This window comes from Phocoena phocoena, chromosome 6 (assembly GCF_963924675.1).
Source record: "Phocoena phocoena chromosome 6, mPhoPho1.1, whole genome shotgun sequence".
Taxonomy (NCBI): domain Eukaryota; kingdom Metazoa; phylum Chordata; class Mammalia; order Artiodactyla; family Phocoenidae; genus Phocoena; species Phocoena phocoena.
In genome coordinates, this window is record NC_089224.1 from 9,150,496 (window position 1) to 9,160,202 (window position 9,707).

A 9,707-nucleotide genomic window follows, 5' to 3' on the forward strand; every position below is an offset into this window, starting at 1 on the left:
CCTGGATCACACAGCCAATAAGTGGGGGGTGAGGGGTGGGATTTGAATTCAGATCTTCCCATGCCAAACCTTTGGCCTTCCTTCTACTCATCAAAATGGATTAACCTGCCTCTACAAGTTTGAGTGGAGCAGATTTGGGGTGGGCAGGGAGCGCCTCTGTAACGAGGGGGAGGAAATGCACAGACCCGCTCTCTGACTTTCCTCTTCCCTCGATCCATTTCAGCTGCCTGGTCCTCCACACCATGAACAGCACCCCGAGGGATGCCCAGGCCCCCGGACACCGCGAGTGCCTCCTGCCTTCTGTGGCCCGGACCCCCTCTGTCACCCAGGTCATGCCAGCCAAGAAGATAACTTTCCTCAAGCGAGGGGATCCCCAGTTTGCTGGGGTTCGCCTGGCCGTTCACCGACGCGCCTTCAGGAGTTTCGGGGCCCTGATGGATGAGCTCTCGCAGCGCGTGCCGCTCTCCTTTGGGGTGCGCTCCGTCACCACGCCCCGGGGCCTGCACGGCCTCAGCACCCTGGAGCAGCTGCAAGACGGCGGCTGCTACCTCTGCTCCGATAAGAAGCCCCCCAAGACCCCCAGCGGGCCGGGCCGGCCACGGGGGAGAAGCCCTTCTCAGCAGTCACGGGATTTCGAAGGCTGCTGCGAGGCACCTGGAACGGCTTCTTCCTGCAAAAGTCTCAGAGCCCCGAGGAGGATAACGCTGGTTAAGAACGGCGACCCTCGATACCAGCAGACAGCGGTGCTCAGTCACAGGAACCTGACGGCCTTTCTCAGCAAAGCCTCGGATCTGCTGCACTTTCCCGTGAAGCAGGTGTACACAACCGGTGGGAAAAAGGTAGGCTGTCGGGTATGACATTTCCTTAAAAGGTTCCCTGGACCTCAGCTCAAAACACTCAGGTGGAACTGGGAAGTTATTCCTTTAAAAGAGGCACTGATTGCCCTGCTACTAATTAAAGGTGAGTAGAGTGGAGACATCCAGTCAGTTAATCAAACAAGCAATTGTTCTTCATATTTTCAGCTACCATTTAGCAAGTGTTTAGTACCTGTTCCTTGCACACTTTGTTTTCTTATCCAATCCTCTTAACCTATTTTGGTGAGAGCTCAGTGTAGGAGACACAAAAGATTCAAAGTGCTTTAAGCAGAAAGCAATTTCCCGCAGGGCACTGGGGGGACTTTCAAATCTTTGGAAAGCCGCGGGAGCGAACTCCAAGTTGGGTGTGCAGGATTGGCTCCCAGCACCCTGCAGAAAGCTGCTAACTCCGCTCCAAGCCACTGTGATTGGGCTGAGAAGGACCCCTCTGTAGTGGAACCGAAGCTTATAAAGCTGGGTCGGCAACCTGCCCCAGCTGCATCTTAATGCCCAGGGACACCAGCCACTGCTGCCTGAGCGCCATCGCCTCCCGATGCCCACAGACTTGCTTTGTAGCCACACACAGCCAGAAGCAAGAAGAGACAGTGTCTACCTCGCTTGCCATCCCAGGCTTGACCTACCTGATGGAACCCGTTCGGCATCCGGCCTAACTGGCAAGAAGGCTAGTGAATGTAACTTTTGCCCTCCTGGGTTTTGCTGAACATGAATGTAACCCAAGATGGGCAGGCTGGAGGACGGAGGTTGATTGATCTAATCCACATAAACTCTCACAGTCTAGTCCTATAGCTACTGACACCTGTATACGCCATGCTACTTAAATTTATAACAGCAGCTACAGCAGCGCATCCCCACCTAACAATGGAACCATCCCTCCTACCATCGAGACATATTCCCCTGCTCCCCAAATTTGCATCTGTGCTGTACCATTCTCTTTCAGCTCAGTCACGATCCCACCTTTATACCCTCTATCTTAAGAGCCCTTTCTTTCATTTCCTTGTTAATAAGCATACCCTTCTAATTGGAGAAAACGAAAAAGAACAGATTCTGTACTTTAAAGATGGAACGAAATCCCCCAACGTCGCTAATTATGATGTAATGCTATAAATTGTGCAAATCATCAGATAGGCAGGCTCCTTGGGGCCAGGTGAGATTTTTCTAAAAGCAGGGACCTGCTTCCTGGAATGCGATCCAGCACTGATGTTGCCTGCACGACCCAGCCTGGGATGTCATGATGGTGGGGGGTAGGGTAGGTGGTGGGAGGATGACCCACGCGTCTGGGCAAGAGCCTAGAGAACAATTGGAGGAGGGAGAGAAAGGCCATCTGTGCCTTGTCTTTCTCTGCTCCACTAGGGGCAGAAGCAGAGGCCCTGGGCTCAGATTAGACTGGAAAGCACAGATCAGACCCAAGAGAGGACTCTGCCTGGAAAAAGTGTGAGATAGTGAATCAGGTCTCCATATGGGAGCCCTGGACCTTCTGTTATGGTTGCTGTAAAAAATACACATTCCGGAGGGAGGAGTGTGGGCGGGGAAGCAAGTCAAAGTCTTCTTGAAGTCTTTTCCACCTGAGTATCAAGAATAACTTCTAAACCACAGGCCTCGTACCAGGTGGAGGGAGGGCTGTAGGTAGAGAAAAAGATCATGGTGGGAGGACCTCAGCCCCCCGCCAGTCATGGATGCGTATTGAGGAGTGAATGGGATCCTTCCCTTGGATCAGAAATCTGGGGTGAGATGTGCAAATATCAGGAAAGGGACCAGCGACAGTGGATTCTCCCTCTACCTATGTCTCGCTGGACAGAAGCGGGTCCTACAGACCACGCCTCCTGATTCAACACTCTGCTTCCCCAGGTGGACTCTCTGAAGGGTCTGCTACACAGCCCCTCAGTGCTGGTATGTGCCGGTCACGAGCCCTTCAGACCTCTGGCAGTGGAAGATGTCAGAAGAAATGGAAGTGAACCTTTATCTGGGCAGACTTCAAGGAGGAAAAGCGGTGAGTTTGTTCCGCAGGATCCCCAACCTTATTCGCACTGGACGGTGGTTTGGTAGGGCTGGGCAGGTATCCTTTCTAGATAATTTTAAAAACCTGCCTTTGGCTCCGGGTCTGGGGCATCCCATTTGTTTGGGGGTCTCTCTTGCCTCTTTTTCCTTCTCATCACCATCAGCCTTAACTAGGTTGAACATTTGGCTGGGCTGAGAGAGATGGGAGTCTGGTATTTAAACAGGGATTAAAAGATCTTGAACGTTAAGCTTCTAGGATCTAAAATAAACTTTGTTAAGAACCACAGTGGGCATGACATGGAGGCAGTGGACCATGGATATGTGGCCTTTGCATCTTTCAAGAGTCATGACTGTCTTAGGCAACAGTGAGGACCCAACAGACCAAAACAGATGATAACCATTGATCATCTATCCATCCATCAATCTATACAGCCAACCATCCATCCATCCGGGTACCAGAGGTAGCCTTCATTATTAAACAACAACGACCACAACAAAAACCCAAAAAGCAAAATTACTGGAATGACAATGGGCAAATTTTGGCGAGTAAACAAAATAATATCCTTTGTGAAAAGCTATGAAGAGAAAGACAGCAATGGTTTCGGTGATTGAATCATGCTTGGTGTTGGATGTACAAAGGCCCGTCAGCCACAGCCCCTCCTCTGGAGGAGCCCCCAGTCTCATCTGGTGCTTATGGAGGAACAGGACTGAGCAAATCCTTCTCCTGCCCAGATGGACTCAGGAGGTCTGCTCTTCTGCCGGCCATAGGCTCAGCCTCTGCCGGCCCCGCCCTCTTGCCAAGCATTAGCTCAGGAGATGAAATGAGAAAGTACCAAGGGTTACGTTATCTCTCGGGATCATGTCTTTCTATCCCCAGTGACCCCCTCTTCTTCTCTTTTTCATGGCTGAGGGGCAGGCTTAGCTACCACGACCTGCTGTCATGTGTCCAGGTCCTTCCTTGCAACCATTTATCAACCCCAAATCTTGATGAGTGTAAAGATGATAAATCGTCACTAATAATTGCAAAGCAGTTTCCAGTTACAATCAGGTGTGTCTGCAGCAGCTTATTGATTTTTGCTTCCTGTGCCGTGGGTGGGTGTGAGCAGACCTGGGATTTAGCTCTGGGCACCGATGCTCTGCAGTCAGCTCTACGGTCTATGGAGAACCTACTTTGCGCCAGCGACTTTGCAGGAAGCTTTACATGCACTGCCTGACATCCTCAAAACAAACCTACCCGTTAGATACCATGACTCGTATTTCACAGCTCAGGAAAGAGGCTCTGCCAGAGACTGCACAGCTAGGAAGTGGCAGGGTTGAGGCTGAATTTGGACTTCAGGCTCATGTCGCTGGGCTTCACACCCTGGCAGCTCCGTGAATATTCGTTCTAGCTTGGTTTCTGTCCTTCCTGCTGGTTGTGGAGGTGGCAGGGGTATACAGACCGTGGAAGGCTCATGACTGGCCTTGACTCTTCTATCCCCAAGTGCTCGCCGGCAGCTCACTATCTTTCCTTCTTTTCTCTTGCTTGTCATCGTGCACCAGGGAGCTGGGGGCCCAAAGCCAAGCAGAGCGTGATCCACGCGCGGTCCAGGCCAGGCAGCAGGCCACGGCGCTGCTCCTTGCTGTCAGAGAGGTCTGGGCTCGGTGACCCCTCGGTGCCTCTGCAAAGTGCCTGCACGTGCCCTGCTCCTGACGGGAACCCTCAGGGCACACCTGGCCAGCTCAGCCCGTCGGTAGCCGGTGAAGACATTGAGAAGAACGTGCGTGTGAACGAGGACGGCAGCTTGTCCGTGGAGATGAAAGTCCGCTTCCACCTACAGGGGGAGGACCTGCTCCTGTGGTCCAGGAGGGTTGGGAGGGCCAGCAGTCTCACAGCGGCCAGTGGGGTGGGCCCCGTCCTGGGGCAGGCAGATCCCCTCGGCTGTGTGTGGAGGGGACCCCCTAGGGACCCCTCGGAGCCTGGGGCACAGGGACTGGGGCCCTGCGAGGCAGGAGGTGTGGGAGCCTTTGACCGAGGCCGGTGGCAGCCGGGGTCTAGATATGAGATCTGGATGAACCCCCTTTATGCCCCCCAGGGAGAGCAGACAGCCTCTCAGAGGAGGTCTGGGCTGCCCCAGAGGTCCCACTCCAGGACCCCCAGGAGCCAAGGGGTCGCCAGCAGGAAAAGAAGGAGCAAAGACAGCGCCAGCCCTTCCTCCAGTGACAGAGCCCCTGAAGGCTCTGAGAACAACTCTTCTTTCTGCTCCAGGTCCCTGGAGGATGGTGTGGGCAGCTGTGGCCCACGTCTGGCCTCAGGGGCTGGTGAGAGCACAGGCGAGGGAGCAATGCCGGGCCTCAGAGAGCACCGTGGCTGCCTGAAACCCGGGACCCGAGGCCCGGCAGACGCTTTTCCTGACTCCTTGGCAAGTGGCGGGTCCCACGAGGCGTCCAGTGAAACAGGTGAACTGCACCAGGGCCGCCCCAGCAAGAAGAGCTGGGCCGCGCCTTCCTGGGGGGCCACCCAGGGGGGAGGCCCCGGCTCCCCCGCTGTGGGCCCCTCGTCTGTAAGGACAGAGGGCCCCCGGGCAGCCTCTGGGGAGGACGCAGGAGGCCACCGTCCACCTTCTGCCTGTGCCTCAGCCCCAGGCAGGAGCAGAAAGCAGCAGAGCAGAGCCGGCACCCTGTCCTTACCCAGCGTTTCTGTCCTCAGCCGAGGGTCCCAGAGGGACCGCCCCGGGCAACACCACCACCCAAAGGACACCCACTGCCCACTCGGCTTGCCTGTGTCCAGGCCAGTGCCGGGGCCTCCCAGCAGAGGCAGGGCCCGCCCAGACAGCCCAGCGCCTGGCCCTTCGGAAAGCCCACACAGCCGCGGGAGCCGGGCCTCCCGGGACCCGGGGCCCTGCTTCTCCGCCACTCTTTATTCCCGGGACACGCGAGGGTCCAGCAGCATTCCCACCACCCCTGTGAGCAATTCTGACTGTGCTTCCGATTTCCACCCCCCAAATTCCCCCGCTGCTGAGACCGAAGGGGACCCTGAGTTCAGGGCGTGTTCACCAGCTCCCACACCTTCAGACACATCTGGCTCTTTCAACTCGCAAGCTGATGGCCTGGGTGAAAAGGCAGGGGGTGACAGTCCCAAGCCTTCCTGGCCCTTGGTCCTGCCAGTCGGGTGGCCCGAGGGAGGGAGGCCGGGAGTGCACGGGGCCAGCTGCTGCTCGCAGCTGGGCGCATCCCCGGCCCTCGGTTCCCCCGGTGGGAAGACGCAGTCGCTGCCAGCCTCCCAGTCTTGGGGCGGCCAGGGCCCCTTCTCTGAGGCCTGCTCGGTGTGCAGCAGGTACTGTCCCATGCCTCGCAAGCCACGGCCCTCGGGCAAGAAACATCCTTTGCGTACCCTCAGCCACAGCGAGGGCACCCACAGTGCTGATGGGGAGCCGGGCGGGGCCGAGGCGGGGGAGGAAAAGCTGGACGTGTGGCGCCCTCGGCCCCCTGGCTCTCCGGGAGGGGCCGTGGGGAGAGCAGTCAGAGCCGTGAGAAGGGGTGGCTCCCACCGCGGTCCCAAGCTCGGGAGAACGTTCCAGGAGAAGGTCTCGGGCGGAGGAGACCTGGAGGAGCAAAAGGAAGGTGGCTGCATGATGCTGGGCACCCTGCCCCGAGCCTCCCCAGGAGCGGTGGTCCGTGCATGGCTGAGCAACATCTCGGAGGAGCCCGTGAAATACGAGATGGTGGACGAGGGCGAAGACCTGGCTGGGCGCAGCCCGGAAGGTCCCGAGGAGGACCCTGTTGACCAATATCCCCCAGATGGCCTGGAAGGGTCAGTGCAGGCCAGACAAGTGCCCCTGGAAGGGGCGGCCAGTGAGAAAGCAGAACCAGATGCAGCCCTCCCAGGGACGGGCAGCGCTGGTCCCAGGTCAGGAGAGGGCCTGCCTTGCAGTGGGGTTTCAGAAGCCCCTACGGAGGCCGGCAAAGGCAAAGGAGCGGCTGTGGACCGTGCGATGGGCCAGTGCGTGCTTCCCAGCAGGGTCTCTTCCTCCATACACATCATGAAGGCGCTGATGGGATCCAGGCCAGGCCGGCCCAGCAGTGTGCCCGAAGTGTCCAGCTCAGAGGGCAGGAGACTCGGCCGCTCGGCCCAGGCCCTCGTCACCTGTCTCGCCAGGCTCCGCTTCTTTGATGATGACCTTGGGTCTCCCGCTGGCAAAGTGAGGTTCACAGACTCTCCTCGGTACCAGGAGCTCCTGAGCACCTTGCAGGCCCTGTGGCCAGGGAGTGGCCTTGGGCACAGAGAGCTGGACTCGGGCCTCCAGGAGCTAGGCTGGGGCCAGGCCCTGCCGGCCCTTGGGTCCCACACTGCAGCTGAGGACTTCACGCCAACGTCCTCCTCTGGTGTGGATGTTGGCAGTGGTTCCGGAGGCTCGGGGGAGGGACACGGGCCCTGCACCGTGGACTGCGCCCTGGTCCCTGAGAGGATGGGGCTGCCCTCAAGCATCCCCTGCCAGAGGCCTGATTCCAGAATCTCAGGGAACCCAGAGGATCCGGGAAACCAACAGACGAGTGGTTCCGAGGCTGGTGGTGCCTCCAGCGAGGACAGGGCCGAAAGAAACAGTGGGGAGCAGATGTTGGGCAGTGACCTGGACCAAGGTGTTAAAAACACGATGCAAGAAGAGGGGGTACAATTAGAGGAAATAAAAGAGGAAAAAGAAAGAGCAGAACTGCAAGAAGAGGGTGTTAAAGGGTTTCCCAAAGAGGAAGGAATCACAGGACGAGAATCGTCAGGGGCGGGCTCTCAGGATGCGGCGGGTGCCAGGGAAGACAAGAGCCTGCAGGAAGAGCAGGGAGACCCCACCTCGGCCACACTGAGCCCCCCAGGGAAGAGAGAGAGCCCGAAAGAGCGCTCTAAGAGCCTCAGGGAGAGTGACCCAGACGCCAGCGGGAGTCGAGGTGGCCCCAACGCTGAGCCTTCTTTGGAGAAGTTGTCCACAGCAGCTGAGACAGGCTGTGGGCAAACCCAGGCCAAGCTTACCCAGGGGGCGGAGGAGAGGGGCACTTCCACAGCCCGCAGAGGGCCTCTGGACCCTGACCCCCTCTGGGTGTCCAAGTTGCTGAAGAACATGGAGAAGGCCTTCATGGCCCACCTCGCCACTGCCACGGCCGAGCTCCAAGCCCGCTGGGGCCTGGAGAGCAACGACCTGCTGGACCAGATGGTGGCCGAGCTGCAGCAGGACGTGGGCCGGCGGCTCCAGGACCACATCGAGAAGGAGCTCCGCAAGGTGCAGAGCCGGGCGGGGGGTACGGCGCCGGGGCCACCCAGGGAAGCCCTCCGCTGGGAGACGCCCCAGCAGACCAAGCAGTACGGGCAGCACCCCCAGGGCCTGAGTGACCTCTCAGCTTCCTCCGAGCACACGCAGGGCCGGGGGCCCCCCTCCTTCTCCCTGGAGGACGTGCCAACCTTCAGAGGAGCCCTGGGGACCCGGCTCGGGGAGCAGGTTGAGGAGGAGGGGTTCTGTCCCTGCGAGGCCTGCATGAGGAAGAAAGTGGCCCCTGCATCCCCGAGGGACGCAGTGCGGGCGGCCAGTGCGCCCGTCAGAGAGGCCTTTGACCTGCAGCAAATTCTGCAGAAGAAGAAAGGAAGATGTGCGGACGGGGAGACAGCAGAGGCGGCCCCTGCAAAGAGGGGGATGGAGCCCCTCGAGAGGGACCCCTCGGGGACGGACCCTGTCCGGGGAGCAGACGGAGGCCCTGAGCTGGGATCAGGCCAGGGCCCCGGGGTGGAGGTGGGGCACGAGACCCTCAGCAGAGATGAAGCCCCCCGGGGGGCAGAGGAGGGGGCAACTGCTGAGAAGAGAGAAAGGAAAACAGACCCCTTTGTAGGCAGCTACCCGGACGGGGTGGGGTGGGGGAAGCAGGGTGTGGGCAGGGAAGAAGGAGACCCAGAGGTGGGCTCTGGGGCTGAGGACACTGGGGCGGGTGAAGCCCCGGGAGGAAGTGACCCAAGTCCGGGAGGACAGAACGCTGGTGCTGAAAGTGCAGAGGCCCAGGGAGCTGACGGGGAGCAACAGGCAGAGTCAGGAGGAGGAAATCGAGGTAAGAGAGAAGCGCGCCCTCAGCTTGGCCTCGGACACCGCCAGTCGCGTGAGGCTTCTAGAAACAGCAGCTCAGACCAGGAGGGCAGGCCCACGCCGTCCCCAGCCCCAGGTGCAGACTCCCCCCGCCAAAGGTCAGGCCTCTCGTCCTCCAGCGCATCATCTCTGGGGAACTGCTCTCGGCTCTCTCAGAAAAGCTCCGAAGATGAGCCTTCAGACAGACCCACGAGGAGCCTTGAAGATGAGGCCAAGGGCGTCCCTGATCCAGAGACAAAAGTCACAGGCACGTGTCCAGAAAGCTCCCCTTCTGAGCAAGACGGGGCCCCCTCAGGCTCGAGGATGCCAGAGCGAGGAACAGATGAAGGTTTGACTCCAGAGCTGGGGGAAGAGGGAGGCCCGGCTCCAGAGCAGGGGACAGAGAGAGGCTCTGACTTAGAAGCTGAGAAGGTAGTGAAAAGTCTCACTTCCACAGAAGTGATATTTAAAACCCTCCCCATGGACAGGACAGATGGCTTTGGCCAAGACGACTTTGATTTCTAAGGATCCAGCTGCAAGACAGTCCTGAGTCTGGAGCTCAGCCTACTGGAGATGCATAAGGGACATGGGCGAAGGTCAAGGACTTGCCAAGGGCATGGCCACCCCACACTGCCCCAGTTCTAAATTCTGGGGTTTCCAAGGCCCCATCGGCCTGTCCACCCACTGCGTGAAAGAGGGCCATCCCAGATCTTCCCCATTATACGAGGTCAGCTGCCCCAGCATTCGCCTGCTGGGCCCAGGA

At 58.8% G+C, this 9,707-nt stretch overlaps 1 protein-coding gene across 1 annotated transcript; it reads left to right on the plus strand.

Moving 5' to 3' along the window:
* Nucleotides 1–242: 242 nt before the first annotated feature.
* On the plus strand, nucleotides 243–9,469 carry RP1L1 (RP1 like 1). Its single transcript, XM_065879260.1, has 3 exons — nucleotides 243–839; nucleotides 2,721–2,862; nucleotides 4,410–9,469. Exons 1-3 carry the CDS (start codon nucleotides 243–245, stop codon nucleotides 9,467–9,469), a joined length of 5,799 nt encoding a protein of 1,932 aa, XP_065735332.1.
* Nucleotides 9,470–9,707: the final 238 nt, after the last annotated feature.

Coding starts and splice junctions, on each gene's coding strand:
- RP1L1 (XM_065879260.1), top strand. CDS start 243: ATGAACAGCACCCCGAGGGATGCCCAGGCCCCCGGACACCGCGAGTGC. Junction 840..2,720: donor ACACAACCGGTGGGAAAAAG/GTAGGCTGTCGG, acceptor CTGCTTCCCCAG/GTGGACTCTCTGAAGGGTCT. Junction 2,863..4,409: donor GACTTCAAGGAGGAAAAGCG/GTGAGTTTGTTC, acceptor ATCGTGCACCAG/GGAGCTGGGGGCCCAAAGCC.